This window comes from Perognathus longimembris, chromosome 28 (assembly GCF_023159225.1).
Source record: "Perognathus longimembris pacificus isolate PPM17 chromosome 28, ASM2315922v1, whole genome shotgun sequence".
Taxonomy (NCBI): Eukaryota; Metazoa; Chordata; class Mammalia; order Rodentia; family Heteromyidae; genus Perognathus; species Perognathus longimembris.
In genome coordinates, this window is record NC_063188.1 from 22,135,089 (window position 1) to 22,155,102 (window position 20,014).

Below are 20,014 nucleotides of genomic sequence, written 5' to 3' on the forward strand. Positions count from 1 at the left end.
AAGGAGCATAGGTTAAACCAGAATTTGTGTTTTTCCTTCTTCGATGAGGCAAGGCTACAATGAGTATTGTATTTCTCACATGGCATTGCCATGTAAGGACTTGGCCTTTTGCTAAAAAGAGCTTGAGGTCACAATGAACAAAGGAATAAAAACTCCTGCTTCCCTAGAACAATTAATCACTGGGAAACATCCATACATGGAAAGGAGCAGCAGAGAGGACAAAATTCTTTCCTAAAATTTTAAGTTATAGGCCTAGTAATCATTTTTACAAGTCTAGAGCATTCCTGCTGTGCACCAGTAAGTGCAAGCCATGGTACACAGTGCATATAGGACTAGGAATTATTCCTCAATGATGGATGTCAGGACAACTCCATTCCCAGTTAAGAAGTTTATTTACTTAAATTTAACACATATTTATTGAGTACTTAATGGCTTCCAAGGTACTTAAGATGCCATGGATACAGCAGTAAACAAAAGAGAAAAAACTCTATACTGGTGAACCTTATCTTGTTGATGGCTTCTTCCTGTGGATTTCTAAATAATCTCTACCTCTCATCTTTCCCTCAGCCTACTAATTATTTATTTAACTTAGGCATGTATCCTCCCATACCAATTAGCCTCTCATTCCTCAAGGGAAGGTTTCTTCTCAGTGTTTGTTATTCTGTACATGCCTTATAGGTAATTATGCAGTGTTTGTGAATGATGAGAAAGGAAAGATTACTGGAAATAGGGGAGAAGGATGGGAAGCAATGTTCCTTTCACATGTTGTCTTTCTGGTGTGATATACTTTCAAGTGAGCAGACTGTGTTGGTCTAAATGCTAGTTTCAATGCGGTTGGGTATGAAGTGGTATGGGGTTTAAAAACCAGGTATCCTATTCCAGTGAACCCATATATAGATGTCTATTTGGCCCATGTCTTGCCATAATCTTGGGACTGTGACACCAAGAGGATGGAAATGGAACCTGATCTGAGTGATTGCCCCTGCTCTTGCATTCATGAATTGTGTGGCCATGACACATGCTCCTACTTCTCTCAGCAGCTCAAAATTGTAAAATGAAGGGGCAGTAAAATACTGAAGCAGAATCTTTTTATTTCAAATACTAGGTTATTGTATTGGTTACTAGAAAATGTCTGCTTCTAAAGGTCATAATGAAAAATCAAATTGAGTTCTCGTTAGTATAGTTCATGTTCTTATTCTATCAAGTTCATACCATCCTGCCTTATGATTTGTGTCAGTTTTAACGTTTCATCTGCTAACATTAGCATTTACCCTGACCAATACATGAGGATTGTTCTACCTGAGCAAATGTCAATTTCCATCCCTTTCTCTCAAACAATGAATTTTAATGGATCCTGGAGGACACCTTCCATCAGCCCATGAGGGAAAGTCCTCTCAGATCACTGTCAGTCTGAGCTAGTTATGCTTTTGCTACATTTGTGTACCCCTTTTGTTACTTCACTTATCACACGAGATTGTGATCATCTGCTTATTAGGTTGCTTCTCTACTAAACCATGAGCTCCTTGATGGCAGAAACCAAGCCTTACTTGTTTTTCACTTTTCTTTAAACTTATTACTAGTCCTCATCCAGGACTACAGAGACAGAATGAATAGGAATGTTGTCTTGCTTTTAAGAAGAGCTTGAAACCCTCTCCTCACATTTCAGTAGGTCTATGGGAAAGGATTGTGCATAATGGCCTTCTGTTTCCTTTTTTCATGCAGCTAAGAAGATGAAACCATTCACTTGTGTCTCCCACTTTACATGTTCTTCCTATTTATGTAGAGTCTATGAAGAGAACACGTGAATAATGGGTCCTTTTCAGTTACCATAAAGAACTGAGTATGAGCTAGCTCTGTTTGTGCAAAGTCTCTGTTAACTATATTGAGCTGTGTTGTAATAAGATTGCAGAGAGAATCATTCCCCTGAACCATCCCCATCCCCCTCAGGAGTACAGTAAAGGGAAATTCATTACCATCAGCTAAGCTTTGAACAAAGCAAATAATTTGGAACTCACAATGAGTGTTTACATGATGAAAATATTTGGAAAAGCCATATTATTGTCCTTTTAACTTTATATTTACACAATTTTTCTGTTGGATCACAAATTCTCTAGTATTTGGGACATAATTAATATTGCTTTTTTTTTAAAAAATACATGATAGTATGAGATTGTCATGGTTGTGTTCTTTTTTTTTTTGCCAGTCCTGGGCCTTAGACTCAGGGCCTGAGCACTGTCCCTGGCTTCTTTTTGCTCAAGGCCACTTGAGCCACAGTGCCACTTCTGGCCATTTTCTATGTATGTGGTGCTGGGGAATCGAACCCAGGGCTTCATGTACATGACACAAGCACTCTTGCCACCATGCCATATTCCCAGCCCATGGTTGTGTTCTTGACATGGGCTGAGAAGGTTAAGAGTTGCAGGTCACTGAGAGGTAAGGGCCATAAAAGAACCTGTGGAGGATTTTATGCTTGTCTTTTGAAATTTTCAAGATCACCATCTACTTTAAAGGATCTCCTACAGCTTATCAATCACGATGTTGTAGTGCAGGCAGCAGGGATATGTTTCAGAGTCACGGGTGTAAGGGGTGGGGAGGAGAATATACCATGAGGATGTAATCTCGAACAAAACCTGTGCTCCTACTAATTCCTATAATACAAACTCAGTACTGTATGTTCAACAGGTTAGGTATGATAAGTAATCATAACTCAACTCTATGGGTAAGAAGGAGGAAAAACTTCCCTTCTCTCTGGTGGAAGAAAATGCCTGAGGATCCAGGGATAGGCCTGCTGCCACCTGTTATTGATGTGACTAGTGCAGAAGAGCTAATAGCTCTGCTGGGAGGTGCACTTTCTTGCTACTTCTTGTGGCTCTCTCTGAGCAGCTTGGTGCTTGGTGGCGGTTGCCATGGATACCAAATTGTGAAGGGGCTTGGGTCAGAGTTTGAAGGATCGTGTTGTGCTTGACTGGGAGAGACTGAAATTAAGTTAATGTGTATAAAAATAAGATGTGTCACTTTCTTTCGCACCTTTGAGAAAACTGCAACAAAGCACTTTGTCAAGCAACAATTGATTTTATATTGGCCAGGGAAGAGGGAGGAGCAATTTATTAAGTAGGAAGTTCTCAAGTTAAGCACAAGCAATAGTGTGAAATAGGTCAAGAGAAGTACAAAGGACTCTTAGAGTTGTTGAAGAGAGAGCAATGATGGCAAAGCATTTAAGAGTGGCTATTAAGAAGCTTTCTCTAGTATATCATTGCTTCAGTGTCATTGGATTGCATCTCTTAAAGCAAGGTACAGTAGTATTAAGGTCACACTTATTTTTGTTTTTCTCTTTTATTTGCCCTCTGAAAGGAAGTATTTCTGTGAGTTAGCTTTACCTCCAGGTTCCCATTTGTAAATCATTTCACTTTTTACTAGTGTCCCCATTCTTTAAATTGGTAGGCTTATTTTCTGCAGTGCTGAACTTGCCTGTCATGGAACTTACCTGTCTTCTCCACTCAGTAATGACCCAAATATATGTAGAACTAAGATTTGCATGATTGAAACAAAGATATGAGCACAGTTCAAGTCTAAACTCTTAGCATGTGTATACTACCTTAATTGTGTGACCAATTAGTCCTATTCTATATGAGGCAAGACTTTTTGGCCTACAAAGCCATAATCAATGCACTTGCCACTGTCTTCACTCAGAAATCTAAATCTCTACAATGACCATGGTAAAGTAATCATATTTCCAAAGACAAACAAGAAGCCTTCTAATATCCTGGATGCATTCCTAGCCTCTCACTGGTTGTGAGAATAAGCTTTACCTGAACTTTGCTTTCACTGTAACAGGTCAAGCTCCCTGAGGTTTTAAGTGCTTAAATGCTTTTAGTTCTCAGGCTCACAGACCACAAGCTCCTTCTCTCATTCATTTTCTCCCCCTAAGGAAATAGCATGCAGTAATTCTAATCATCATGCCTTGTATTTGTAGACTTTCCCTCACTGAGGATCTTCGAATGCCTTAGGGAAATTGCTTCATCCCAATGCCATCCTTGTAAGGAAGGAAAGGATTTTTATATTTCATGGCTGAAGTTACTAATGTGCTGAAAGGTGAGGTGGCTGTAGAAGTTCAGGCAATGATTTTGAACAAGAACTTAGCCAATTTCTAGTCTTTGAGGTAGAATGGTAGTCTTTCACGAGCTATTTGGTTAGGGTACAATGGTGGTGGTATGTGTATATGCAGGAGGCCATTTGGAAGCTATGTTTATTTTTTTAAAAACAGACTGGAGATATGATGGTGGAATCTATCTACTAATCACTTGCAATTTAACTCCATGCTTGGTGATATGACACCAACTGTCACCAATCTGCACAGCTTTAACCCTGACCCAATGAATGGTGCCTCTCACTTGTCAGTTGGTCATGACCTTTGGGCAAAGATGGTTTGACTCTGCCAAATATGAACTGAAGTATAGCTCTCCCAACAAGGATAGGACTAATAGGCGGGGTAATTGCTTGAAAACAATGTCATTAACTGTTACAGAGCTATTTCTCACATTCAGTCTCATGTAAGTCCAGACCTTTGGATGTATCTATCAGTGGTCTTTGCCCTTCAGTGTTCGTATGGTAAAGAAGTTTGAGTCAACATACATTATTTTTTGTACTGCTCTTTTACATTGATTTGATTCCTTCCTCTAAGGGAGCACAGAGGGCTTAGTTATTTTAAACATAAGGTTCCTGTGGCAATTGAGCTTGAACAATACTGTTGTGCTGATGTTATCAGATGTAGTGTTTGCAGCCTTCACAAAACTGTTCATTATGGCATTTGTTATAACACGGGACTGCTATAATTATGCAGCTATATGACAAACCATTTAAATGCTACATTTTATTGCTCTTAAGCGAGGGAAATTTCCTAATCTAGATGATTATTTAAAATGTAGTTAGTATTTACTAGTCAGCAATTATTGCTCTATATATGTATATATGTATATACATATATGTATACATACATATGCGTATATATATGTATATGTAGACATACTCACACACATATATCAGATTATGGTTTTACTGAAATTTGTTCAGATTTTCAGAGTTTTATAATAAGGTGCCAACCTTAATCCTAATATGCTGGTATTAATGGGTGGGGAAAATGGTTCGAATTTAATATATTTTCACTCTAATATACTATATGTTTTTGTATATGCAGGGAATCTAAGCAGAAAGTAGTGGATGTGGATATAATGCAGACTTTATGATAGGTTTGTCATAAATAAACCAATCTCAGTTAATCTGAATCCAGCTACCAGAAACCTTTAATTAATAGGAATTTTCCCTAGGCATTTTCCAGAAGGGCTGTTGTTATATTTATGTATACATATGTGGCACAGCTTTGATCAATCAGAAACCGCTATTAATGGGGACATTTGTTGTTCTGTACTCTAAAGATAGAGAAAAATGATAAACTTCCTGGCTGTGTCCTGGCCTTAGGGCATATCATCTTGATCTCCCCTTCATCTGTCTCCAAGTCTCAACAAAGCTAACTGATGTTGAGACTTTCAAGAATCTCCCTAAGCAAAATATGTCTAATAGTCACTGGGCTGGGAATCTGAGGAACAGGGAAGTTGATTTGCATATTTAAAGAGAGTTATCGTATTACTTCCAGAATTATTGTCATCTTAGCCCCCTATTATACTGGAAGTTTCTTTATCAGAGAAGATGTGTTCTTTTCCTTCTACCGTATTTAGCACTGAGTATAATAAAATGGATTGAGAACCCATTAATCTTTCTCTTATCCTGTTTCTTTGATTACATTGCCAGAGATGGCACCCAGGCCCTTATGAGTGCCAAGTGCACAGTACTATTGAGATATACTCCTTATGTTCGCTCTCTCTCTAGCTCTCTGTATCATGTATGTATATGTATATCTATGTCTGGCAGTATTGCGGTTTGAACTCAGGGCTTCACATTTGCTTGCCTGGGATTTTATAATTTGAGCCATACCTCCAGCTTTGCTTTTTTTGGTTATTTTCTGGTTTATTTGTAGATGAATTCTAGGTAGACTCTTCTGCCTGGATTGGCTTTTCGTCAAGATACTTCAGATCTCAGCCTCTCAAGTAGCTAGCATTACAGACTTGTGAGCCACTGGCATCTAGAATCAATCAATATTCCTTTTTTATTTATTTTTGGTTGGTTGTGGGGCCTGAACTCAAGGCCTGGATGTTGTCCCTGAGCTCTTTTTGCTCAAGGCTAGTGCTTTGTCACTTTGAGTCACAGATCCACTTCTGGTTTTCTGATGGTTGGAGATAAGAGGCTCACAAACTTTCCTGCCTAGGCTGGCTTTGAATTGCGATCCTCAGATCTCAGCCTTCTGAGTAGCTAGGATTACAGGCATGAGCCACCACCACCCATCTTCAATCAATATTTTTTAAATTGACTTTCCGACATTGTTTTACAGAACACTGGGAATCAGCCTGTTAGAAGTGGAAGGGACAATCATATTCAACACATTCATTTTAAAGCTTAGGAAATGAAAGTGTAGAGAGATTGATTTTTTGAAGTCATGTACCTTGAGGTTAAAACCCAAGTGTACTGCCTCTAAGCTTCTCTTCTCTGCTTTATAAAACCCCATGATATCTTCCCTCATCCTAAGGTTCTCAGTCCTTGAGAGTTTTTATTAGAAGCTCCGATGTTAGCTAATAAAATTAATTTGAATTTCTGTTGATTAAAAAAAATAACTCCCCTAAACATCCTAGAAAACAATCAAGCAAATAATGAGTTATCCTCATATTTTAAATGTGAAGAAGCAACTGTGATTTAGTAGGAACATTTCCTATTTTGAGACCAAAGTTTCTATCATCTGAACTAGACAAGAGTTGCTGTTTGAAAGTAATCATCTTGAATGTGTTTATTTTCCCATAGGGGATTTGCTTCTAAATATTCACAAAGCCAGTCCAGTCAGTCTAGTGTGATGTATGGTCAGAGAATCAGGACATCTTTTTATTAAGCCAAAGATAAAGTCCCTAAATATAGAATACTGATATCTGCTGCTAGCACTTTGGATAAATTATCTTTGCATTTTAGGCAAAAAGTTTATTTCGGGCATCCAATGAGTGTCCAAATCACCTAACAAGTTGAGGAGTCCCATACTGTTAGGGTCTTGGTCTCATTAGTTTGAACTTGAGAGAAGCCCCAATTATAGTGAGCAACTTTATCAAATCCAACTTTAGGTTGGGCTTTGGCAGTACTGTTATGTAGCTTTAGGATGCATGTATATTTTCAAATATTTATTCTGATAATCTAGTAATGTTAGGAAATAACATCAAATCATCACAAGTAGGCTAAGTAGTCTCTTTGACTATTGGATACTAAAATTAGTTAGGTAGCAGAAGCAACCCTGAAAAGGATGAGTGAGGCATCTGATTTACAGAGAGAAAACAAGAATGGTTAGATACGTGAAAATAAAAGATACAATCGAGGAGGACATACCAAGAAACAAAGATAATAGGCATTTTTGGGTACATATTGAGGGACAAGAAAAGCAATAAAATATGGGGCCACTTCTGGTAAATAGGGGTCTGGAAGAAGAAGATAGAAATTTTAGGTACTACAAACACTTTGGCATTATATTTTGTAATAATTACTTCATATGCAAAAACAAGATCTAGGTTTTTCTAATTTTTTTACTCTACATATGTATCAGGTTTCTGTTCTATCATTCTGCATTTGTTAAGAAGGTGTTTCACCTTAATATTGCTAAGGGTATTACTAATACAAAAAGAATTTTTGTTTCTCCCAATAGTACCTAGTATATTACTGTGAGTTGGCTGTATAGCGTGTGGGAAATTTTTCACATAAATTTCAGTGCCCATTCTAGAAGTCTGATCCTATTTGTCTTTCTTCTTCATGAGATGCCTCCTGAATATGCAGTGATTTCTTAGGTAGCTAGGTAATTACTCATCCTCTCAAGGAAGTCTCATTCTGTATAGCTGTTGTTTCTTTCATGGGAATGTGACATGAGATTGCCCTCTTAAATCCAAGCAAGAGCTGACAAATCATCTGTCTTTGTATTCTGAAGATTCTAAAAGACTTTGCACATAGCACACCAGTGTATACAGGCTGGAAAAGAAATACCATCCTGCTCTGAATCAAGGTAGTTTCATTATATCTGTACATTCTCTTGTTTAGTGCCCAGCTCATCACAGAATTTGAATGTCAAGGACATAGACCTACGTGTGAAGTATAAAACTACTGCTGTGTGATGATTGAAAATGGTTTAACTCTTAGCTTATACTCATATCTCTGAGAACAGTTTTGTTTTTTGCTAGTGGGGCTTGAACTCTGAGCCTGGGCACTGTCTCTAAGCTCTTCAGCTCAAGAATAGCACTCTACCACTTTGAGCCACAGTGCCACTTATGGTTTTCTGGTGGTTAATATGAGATAAGAGTCTCATGGACTTTCCTGCCCAGGCTGGCTTTGAATCTCTATCATCAGATCTCAGCCTCCTGAGTAGCTAGGAATGCAGGAATGAGCCACCCACCATCGCCCAGCTGAAGACAGGTTTTTACACTGACATTGGAGTTCTACATGTAGACAGCCTGGTGCTGAAAAGACACTCTGACTAGACATTCCTCAGAGTAAATTATAGCTGTGAGTATAGAAAGGAGATATTTTAGGAAATTACTTCTTTATCCCTGTCCCTCTAAACTCATAATTTATCCCAATCATACCATCTGACTAACTTATTTCTCAAATTTTAAACAAAATGGAGGGGGATGTCTATACAATAAGGCAAAAAACAACCTTCTTGCTTCACTAATAAACACAATTATGGTGACTGGGAAGAGATACATGGACACTGAAAACAACTCAAAATTTAAAAAAAACCATCTCCCCTGGAATAAAGTGGACATTTTGAATTGGACATTTTATTTATTTATTTATTTATTTATTTATTTATTTATTTATTTATTTATTTATTTATTTGTGTGTGTGTGTGTGTGTGTGTGTGTGTGTGTGTGTGTGTCTGTTTGTGTGCACCAGTCCTAGAGTTGGTGTGGCCTGGTAAAGTCACTGAGCTTTTGCGCTCAAGGCTAGTGCTCTACCAGTTTGAGCCACAATGCCACTTTTTCTTTATTCAAAATACTCAAATAATCATTCATTATTTATTTGGAATAATGGTAACAAAGTGTCATGGTATTTTATCTCTGGAATTTTACTTCCACATAATGAGTCAGATTAATAAAGTATTAAGGGCACTATCTGCTATGTAGTTTGCTGGTGTCTTCAATTCTAAGCACAGGCTCTCCTAAATTGCTTTGGCTGTTCAGAAATAAGAATTTATTCTCAAATACGTGCTTCATTTTGTTCCATTCAGCCCAAGCTGTCACACTATGACTAGGCAAGTCCTGATATTCCTTTTCACACACCTCTCCCATGAAATTTGGACATGGCCCATACCAACCCTCAACTGTAAATAAATACCAACACTGACCTACATATGTGACCTTCATTCTCTGTGTTGTACTGGATACCTGGCCTCTGTCTGATACCAGCCTTGTTAGAAATATCTCCTGGGGATACTGAAATTCCTGGACATGAGGTTGCAAGCTCAAACTCTGAGTTGAGCCATAACTTTCATCCTGTGCTACATCTGGCTAGCTCTGAGCAATTGCAAAATCTCCCAGGTGCTTGGCTTCCTTGCCCTCTTCACCTCATTTCTTCAGAATTACTCCAATCAGGGAATTTAAGTGGTGGGATGTCTCCATCAGAAAAGATATTCTGCAAATTTAGGCTCCTCTAACCCTCACTGAGAAATAAAAACATCCAAAAAGAAATTGAAGCACATATATGAGAAGAAACTTTTATTCTAGTTCTTATGGAGCCATTTTCATACTTGAACTGTTTGGGTACCATAAATGAGCCTGTGTGTCCCAAAAGATATCTTCACCAAAGGGATTATTTAAGAGATATATTTTTAATTCCATGTAGCAATGGAATATGGCTTCTCATCAAATGGAAGAAATACCTGTGAAATGCTTGTTGTAGAAATGAAGCCTTTTCAGGTTTCATCACGATGCTCACATCTCATAATGTTTTGTTGAATCAAATCCAATTGAAAAAGTCAGATAAAAGAGCAATTAATGAACTGATTAATAGCATCTGAGTATGACTGCCTGGGTTTAAGTTCCAGTTTCATGAATTATCTGTATGACCTCTATATCTCAATTTCTTCATCTGTAAAATGGAGACAATAATTCTACTTTACAGGATCAATATGTGTCTTAACACACATGAGATTCATATGGTATATTCACACTGATTAAAATAATATCTGGAATATAGTATGCACTTGGTATATGTTGGATTTATTTATTTATTTATTTATTTGTTTGTTTGTTTTGCCAGTCCTGGGCCTTGGACTCAGGGCCTGAGCACTGTCCCTGGCTTCTTCCCGCTCAAGGCTGGTACTCTGCCACTTGAGCCACAGCGCCACTTCTGACTGTTTTCTGTATATGTGGTGCTAGGGAATCAAACGCAGGGCTTCATGTATACAAGGTGAGTACTCTTTGCCACTAGGCCATATTCCCAGCCCCCTATATGTTGGTTTTAAAAAGGCCCAATTAGCATATGCAGTCAAGATTTTAGTTCCTTTAATTATTTTATGTGATGTTGAAAAGCTGTTAATCTTCAAATTCATGCATCAACTGATCTGTCAGCTTACCTAATGATATATTTGAGAAAAAGCAGAGGTCTTTGAACATGCTGACTTCAGTGAGTCCTGATGTCTTGAGAAATCCATATGAACACCATTCTTAAGAATCAGTCTTTAAATATCTTGTTTTCATAAGCATAGAAACTCCTAAGCAAATAACTATGGTTACCAGATAATGAGTGACTACTGGATGCTAAGGACTGTGCCAGGTGCTTTCCACACATTATCTGATGTAACCCTCACAAAAATCCCAAGAGGAAGGCAGCAGAACAGTCTCTTAAGATGAGGAATTTGAACACCAGAGGAAAAAAATAGTCAATTTCCCCACAACAGTGAATTGTCTATTCCATTCCCAAGCTATGTTTAATCAACTATACTACAAAATTTTCTAAGGCCTGCTAATCCGAATTGTCTTCTGAATTGGTAAGTCACTTTAAGGCTCTGCAAGGAACATTAAAAGTAAGGACTGAACAAGAAAAAGAAAAGAAATGAGAAAAGGGGAAGAGGAACTCCCCAGTGGAGCTGGTAAGGTACAACAAGCCAATACCATTTTTACTTCACTGTCCTAGGTCTAGCTGTTAGTGACAGGGCTCTAGTGACCATCACTGTTAGAGATAATAGGGAGTAAATACCATTTACTTAGTTATATCTTTATGCCTTAGAAGGGCCTTCAGTATTGTTGATTTCCTAAAATTGTTCTTTAGATACTAACTTGGGTGTTCCATTTTCTAAATCGAATGTTTGTGAAGTGTTGGCCAAGACTCCTCAAATGAAAATGATTTAATTGACTGACCTGTTTAAAAAGTTCTTTTATATCACCCACAACGAGATGACTTTAGCCTGGTATAGCTCCAAGAGAAATCATACATTCTGTTTTTTCAAAGCACAAAAACAAGTTTAGGCAAGTCACAGCAGTGGATCACAAGAGCCCAATAGCTATACCCTTATGAACACATAAGATGATGCTAAGTGAAATGAACTCCATGTTATGGAAACGATTGTTATATCACAGTTGTAACTACTTTCAACGTCCCATGTGTATCTGTAGCTTCTATTATTGATGATGTTCTTGTATCACCTTCCTGTGGTTGTACACTATCTCTGTAATCTTATTTGAGTATAGTGGAAACCATCTATACTGGTATTAGAACTAGGAAATTGAAAGGGAATACCAAAATTGAGAGACACAGGGTGAAAAAAGACAAACAACTACAAAAGCAATACTTATAAAACTGTTTGGTCTAAGTGAACTGAACACACCTCATGGGGGGAAAGGGAAAGGGGGAGGAGGGAGGGGTGTATGAGGGACGAGGTAACAAATAGTATAAGTAATGTATCCAATGCCTAACGTATGAAACTGTAACCTCTCTGTACATCAGTTTGATAATAAAAATTTGAAAAAAAAATAAACAATATATGTAGATATTGAAAAAAAATAAAAGATATTGTCTTGGGACTTGTTTAGTTTATGCTATAATCAAGGCAGAGGCTATGCTGAGATCTACCATTGAATTATGCTTAGAAAAATAGAAAATGGCAAAGACTGGATAGGGAATATCTTTAAAAGGGCAATTTTTTGGAGGTATGTAGTGGACAGATAAGTTAGGATATATAGATAGCCTTCTGTAACTTCTGATCAAATTCATGGATTCAACTAAGTGGAGATAGAAAATCTTTCAAAGTTGTGTCTGTGATGAATACAGACATTTTTTTCGCTATTATTCCTTTAAAATAAAGCATCACGACTATATATGTAGCATTTGCATTGTATTAGATATTATATGTAATCTAGAGATGATCTCAACTATATAGGAATACACAAAACTCCCAGCTTTATATATAAGAAATACTTGAGCATCTATAGGTATCTGCCCTATACATACCAAGGAATGACTATTTTCCTATTCATTAAAACAAATATTCTTGGAGGATCTTTACTTATCAGCATATAGAATTAAAAATTAAAAAAAAAGATGATGCTAAGCAAAATGAACTCCAAGTTTATGGAAACAAGTGGCTTATTATTGCTGTTATATTTTCAGCATGCCATGTGAAAACATGCCTTTTTCTTTTGTCTTTTTCCCCATGGTTTTACCCATGATATCACTGTAATTGATTTTGGTATCCTGGATATTGTATATATGTGTATTGGAAATAGGGAAGGAAAGGGAAGGGGAATGTCAAAACGAAGAGACAAAGGATAAAAGACAAACCAATGCAACAGCAATACTTGCAAAACTATATGGTGTAAATCAACTGTACAATTCATGAGGGGGAAGGATATAGGGAGGGGCTGGTGGAGGGAAAGTGAGGGAGGAAGTAACAAGTTGGATAAGAAATGTATGCACTGCCTTACATATGAAACTGTATCCCCTCTGTACATCACTTTGACAATAAAGAAATAAATTTTGAAAAAAAAAGAATATTTTCTATCAGACTTTTCTTCCACATTTACATTAGCATCAATTAGTTGCAAAGGCAGTTTTATTTTGATATATCCATATATGCTTACAATGTACCTTGATCAAATTTACCTCCCCTGCAACTCTCCCTTAACCTCCCTTGCTTCTCCTAAAGCAATCTCAACCAGCTTCTTTGTTTACATAAAATTTTTTGACATTATTTACCCTCTCCTTTCTCCCATTAGTACCCCCAGTGCTGTATAGTACATGTTATATATTCCTGCCATTCATATTTTTAGTGTGTGATAATTGTCTAAAGGGATTTCACACACAACTATATTTTAATTAGATTGACCCTTCAATTACTCTCATTTCCCTCATTCCCACTATTTCCTACTATCCAACAGATTTCAGTGCATTTTCACTAATTCAGAATGGCCTGATTTTCATAGAGACTGAACTGGTGATATTTTAGTTTCTCCTAGTTTCCTCTCCCTTTTTAAACAAATCCTTTCTAGTGTTTTATTAAACTAGTTAAACTCATTTACTTTCATAGTATCCCCAGGCATGAAGAATAGTTGGTCAATGTCCATTTTATGATAACTTTTTATATTCAAGGATGATGATTAAACTGCCTCCTGACTATCTTTCACCAGGATAAACAGCCCTAACTCATTTAGATTTTTCTTCCAGGCCTTATTTTCTAATGCTTTAATTTTTTTATTCTAATCTTTAGATGATCTCTAATTGCTTTGCAACTGTTTTAAGATATAACCTGATGAATAGGCCATATTCAGAGTATTAAATTAGCTGCATATTTATTTAATGAGTAACCTAAAAATTAAGGGAGGTGGTGCAGTATAGGGACAACACTTAACTAGTGCAAGAGCTGAATTTTGTGCTGATTCACTTGTATAACTAATTGATGCTAATGAAAGAGAAAATATCTTGATTTTCCACATAAATGAAGTAAAAATGTATACTAAACAATGAAAGTATTTTGTAATACCAATATATTGCAAACATAAAATATTATCCAAATATTTTTCAAATATTATATTTGTAAAAATTATGCCCTATTGACACTGTATTCAATGTAGAATACAATATGCACTCTATGTTAAAATGATTTTGAAAAGTGTTACAGTTGTATAATAAGCTGTTTAATCTCAGCTAGTAATATGAAACATTATTTTATGGGAAGCTTCCTTTCATGAAAATAACTTAATTGAAAAATCCTTGAGGAATACCAAAATTGAGAGACACAGGGTAAAAAAAGACTAACAACTACAAAAGCAATACTTGCAAAACTGTTTGGTGTAAGTGAACTGAACACCTCAGGGGGGGAAAGGGAAAGTGGGAGGAGGGAGGGGGGTATGAGGGACAAGGTAACAAACAGTATAAGAAATGTATCCAATGCCTAACGTATGAAACTGTAACCTCTCTGTATATCAGTTTGATAATAAAAATTTGAAAAAAAAAGAAAAATCCTTGAAAGATAAGGGTATCTTAAAAAAATTATGAAGGTGATGTATACAGGGGTTACAGTTACATAAGTCAGATAATGACTACATTTCCTTTTGAACAGTGTCACTCCCTCCCTCAATTTCCCCAGCTTTTCCCCTCCCAACTTCCCTCTCCCCACAGTTGTATAGTGAATTTCCAACATAATGTTCAGTGAGTTTCACTGCTGAATTGGTTCACCCTTTGTCCCACTGTTTCTGTGCTTCTTCCCCTCCCCAAATCAGATTCTTATATACAAGATAAGCAGAAAGCAAAAACAGCGACAGAAGGAAATAAACCAAAGAAAAATGGAAAGAAGAAAAGAAAAAAATGAACTGCAAACCGTACAGTTAAATCCCTATTGCTTCCATTTCTTGGGGCTCATTCCAATAGGCATCATTTTATATGGTTATATGCACATAGTTATTGAGTCTTTGTGACCCCCTCCTAAGCATATCCTCCTGAGGTCTCACTATGTGAATGGTTAGAGTACTATTCAATTAGTCATGTCAAAGAGTAATTATTTGTCTTTTACTATCTGTTGAGTTTACTTGTCAATTTTAGACACATTCTAATTATTATAGCTGAGGGAAACCACATAGCCTCTGTTTCTTTGGGTCTGGCTTACTTTGCTTAGTATCATTTTTTACAAGTCTTTCCATTTCTTTACCAAGGAGACAATGCCATTCTTTCTGATGGAAGCACAGAATTCCATTTTTTGTATATATATCACATGTTTTGATCTGTTCATCCACGGAGGGGCATCTGGGTTGATTCCATATCTGGGTTATGGTAAATGATGCTGCGAAGGACATGGTTGTGCTGGTAGCTTTAAGTGTGGCCTGATTTGTGGTCAATTGGATAGATACCCAGGTGTGGGATTGTTGGGTCATATGGAAGCTCCATGTTTAGTCTTTTGAGGAACTGCCATACTGCTTTCCAAAGTGGTTGAACAAGAGGGCATCTTGGAATAATTATTGAGTTATAAGTGTTCCCATTATAACCAAGATCTGTGCAATCATAAGTTTCATAGGTGAATAATTACAAACTAATGAGAAAAGTAATTTGTCTGTATTTAGTGTGTAAATATTTTTCAAAAGAATTTCTTCTAAAGATATATTGGTTGAAAATTTTAATTGAAATATCTTAAACCTTTAAAATGTGTACTTTGACAGTCACATAATATGGCTGCAGACATGATTTGCCTTTGGATGGAAACAGAAAAATTTCAGTGGAAGTTACTGAAATGTGCTTGCTCAATGTCTATCCATCCATCCATGAATATGGGTCAAAAGTTTTGTTTGACATTTGATATATATCTCCCACATTATGGAACTTATAGCCTTACAGAAACTCCTTAAATGGTAGAGAAAACAAGGGGATGAGTGGTTATTATAATTTTTGAAAGAAGAAAAGTGAATGAAAGTATTTTGTGGGATACAGTGACTGTGCAAGTAGAAGAAAGGAAGATAGAGAAGTGAGACATTTAAAGTGTTTTCCTGACTGCTTAGTAATAATTATCTTTTCTATAATATTTTCTGCCAACCATGTGAGGTAGAACCAATTTTATTTTCCTCATTAGGTAGATGATAAAACTGATGTATAGATATTCAAGTTTCCAAGATCCCACAGCTATAGAGAAGACAGAGCTCTACCTATCACTCTTTCCATTACTTAAAGTTGGGAAATCCCAGACTCTAGTATAAGGTCCTATTAGACCCCAAATACTTAACAGAATGTTAGACATTAAAGAATAATAAGTCAGTAATATAAAAGAAAGAAAACAAAATATGATGAAAGGATGTTCTTCTGTTTGGGCTATTAAGTAGGTCACCCACTAAAAGGCTATTTTGGTATAAAAATTTAGAGGGCATGTAGTACATATACCAACATCACTGACCTGATTCTTCACTTTTAAGATCTAAGAAAATCAGAGGAACCTTTTTTTTTTTTTCCAGAGGGGGAGATCATTTGTGTAGCTCAAGAAAATGTTGGTTAAGAAATTTGATTAAACCAGGCTAGTGCTCTAGATTTTCTGAGCTTTGATCCACTAGAGGTAATGATGATCTAAATAAGAAGGATTCTTTATATTTTTTTACCATGCGTAGTCAGCATTTTCCTCCCATTCCATCTCTTCCCTCCTCTTATTCCTCCTCCCCTTTCCTCCTCTTTCCTCCTTTTCCCTTTCTCTTTTGCATTTTCTTAACTTAGGGCATATATGACAAATTATTAATATTTTAATTCACTATAAAGCAGCTCTCTGTGGCAATGGCTACTCCCTATAATTTTGATATCTGAAGCATTTTGGCCCCCAGGTTCATTGGAATCAAATTAGAATGGAAATATTTCCTTTGCAGTTGTGTTTATGACAGCCTAGGCATTTGTTATTAATTGAGAAATTGGGAAACAATTGGGAAAATAGTTAATTTTCACCATGTTTCAATTTGACTCTTTATACACAATGCAATACTCATTGGGCTTAGGGTAAAACATTTCTTCTAGGGCTGGGGATATAGCCTAGTGGCAAGAGTGCCTGCCTCGGATACACGAGGCCTTAGGTTCGATTCCCCAGCACCACATATACAGAAAACGGCCAGAAGCGGCGCTGTGGCTTAAGTGGCAGAGTGTTAGCCTTGAGCGGGAAGAAGCCAGGGACAGTGCTCAGGCCCTGAGTCCAAGGCCCCAGGACTGGCCAAAAAAAAAAAACAAAAAACAAAAAACAAAAAACATTTCTTCTAAGCTATTTTGTCTTAAATTTAAATACTCAAGCTTAATAATGAATCCATTTTAACCTGTTGAATTCTATTTTCCTTCTAGTCTTGTACTTAAAAAAATGTTCACACTTGTTGAACATTATCTCTTCTTCCCGCTTTTTCCCTCCCTCTCTCTTCTTTTTCTCTCCCTCCCTTTCCAACTCTTTCACTCTCTCTCCATTTCCACCCCTATTTCCACCTTCCTCTTTCCCCAGAGGGATAACTTCCACAAATACAGATAATTCAAACTTGATACATGCTACCCTGACAATACTCATACTCATCAAGAGTGGCCGGTGATCTCTGGAAGGGGTTAGAAATAATACATATTCCATGAATAAGAAACAGAGTTCATATCCTTTGGCACTGCCTAATCCTTTGACTAGTCCCTGTTAGGAAGATAGTATGGGAAAGCAGAAGATTACTTTGAAATAGTTATCTGTTAGAGGTGCGAGGTGGCTGTGCTTATCTGATAGGTAGCATTAAACTGCGGAGACTTTCAGATTAATCATGGTTTGCAATTTTTAGCAGGTTTAAAATTTTCTTTTCTTTCTGAACCCACTGGGGAGGAGAAAAAGGATTAGCAACACTATTAGAAAACTGTTGGCACATTTAGTCTGTTGGCTACTTAATTTATTAGCAGATAGGGGAACTGCCTCAGGATGATGATTTAACATGTAGGATGAGGTGGAATAAATCTCAAATGTACCTGTTCCAAAATTGTGTTAATCCTTTCGACTTCACAGTCAATCAAGTATCGCTTTTCTTGCCTTCTGTCCATTTCTTCAATGATGCGCCTGAATTCCTGGACGTCCTTTATGTTTCCTACAGACCTTGCTGTTACTTGCCAGTTGTTTTGCACTGCTGCTTCCATAATAGCTTGTAGAATGGAAAATCCTGAAGGAAGGAAAGAAACAGCTATAATGACTTTTTTCTTTTAACATATCTTGGTATGTGTTAAACATTCTACTGAGTTTCTATTCACAGCCTATTGGGGTCCCTTTGAACTTTATCCACTTGGGAGAGCATGCTTACTCACAAACTCAGCCTTAACCCTCAAGACAACTGACACCTCCATTTCGTTTTAAAAAAAAGAAGATTCTACAACTTGCAGCCACCAGGTTAGGTGTTTTCAAAGTCTGTGCCTAAGAACTTACAGATGAGTCATAGTATGTGATTTTTAAAAATTAATATGGATTATCAAATCACTGTGGAATGAATGGAGAGAAATTCTTCCTCAGACTTGGCTGCTATTTTCCAATTTCATTTGCAGCTCGTTTCCTTCATCATTTACCTAAGCACTCTGAGAATGAGAAATAACTTTAGTAGATATAACATTCGTTGTAACATGGCTGATCCTTACATGGATATGACTATTCAATAAGGTGACTTGTCTTTCTGGTAAAACAACTTTATTAAAGTCAGACAAAGATGTTCTATAACAAAGATATGTATGGTTCTTGTCCCTTGATAATAGCATTACAAAATAGTTCATTCAAATTAAGACTTCAGGGCTGGGGATATGGCCTAGTGGCAAGAGTGCTTGCCTTGTATACATGAGGCCCTGGGTTCGATTCCCCAGCACCACATATACAGAAAACGGCCAGAAGTGGTGCTGTGGCTCAAGTGGCAGAGTGCTAGCCTTGAGCAAAAAGAAGCCAGGGACAGTGCTCAGGCCCTGAGTTCAAGGCCCAGGACTGGCCAAAAAAAAAAAAAACAACAAAAAACAAATTAAGACTTCATATGGTTTTTCCTATTCTCATTTAAATTTACCAGGAATTCCAGGTTCCTTTTTGGTTAGTTTATATCAGACCATAATAAGTAACTAACAGCATCCTGAATCTATGTTAAATCAGGAAAAGAGAAAAGATCTGAGGTTTAAGAGACATAGGACAAAGGGTGAACCAATGCAACAAGACATTTTGTTGGAAATGAACTTTACAACTTGTGGGGAAGGTACTCAGAGGCAAGGGAAAGTGGGAATAAATGAGGGGTGTAACAGTGTTTGACAAGAAATATACTTATTACCTTCTGTAACTGTTACCCTCTGTACATCATGTTTTCAATAAAATAAAATATTAAAAAGATTTAAAAAAGAAAAAATAAATTTCAGGTAAACGACTTGGGCTTATGGCTACAGAAACTGGCAAGAAGAGTAAATCAAAGTACAAGCAACAAGAGCACCAAAACCATTTTCTACTTATAGTCCTTTAGAGTAATCATATCTCTATTGTTATGACTATAGTCTTGCTATTGGTATGAATCTATAACCTGAGGATAATTTCATCAAATATAGACATGATTTTATTGGGATATTATCAATAGCACTTTCTCCCCATAGATTTCCATAATTTTTTCATTTATACTCAGGTAACAATTAATGGGAGTACATGATAGGGATGGTTTGTGATGTTCAAATATAGTCGCCCACTGGAGGAGCAGGGAATGGAGGAAGAGCCTATTGTCCTTTGAATGCAATGCAGTTTCAGTGCTGTCTCAAGCTCACCCTGTAGTGTAAGCAGGCTACACTTCAGGATTGGCCTCACTGTACCATAGCAAATGGTATTGACATTTGGAGAGCATGCTTCAGGGAGATGGCAGCAGTGACTCAGCCGGTCATTATGACTCCTTTGTGCACTGGGTGTATGCAGGAAGAA

At 36.9% G+C, this 20,014-nt stretch overlaps 1 protein-coding gene across 3 annotated transcripts in view; it reads right to left on the reverse strand.

Moving 5' to 3' along the window:
• Gria3 (glutamate ionotropic receptor AMPA type subunit 3) overlaps positions 1-20,014 on the reverse strand; it is a 291,489-nt gene that overhangs the window by 124,876 nt on the left and 146,599 nt on the right. For all 3 annotated transcript variants that reach the window (XM_048336456.1, XM_048336455.1, XM_048336457.1), the window contains exon 4: positions 18,067-18,254. In XM_048336456.1, coding sequence (XP_048192413.1) covers positions 18,067-18,254 — 188 coding nt within the window. The remainder of the gene's footprint in view (positions 1-18,066; positions 18,255-20,014) is intronic.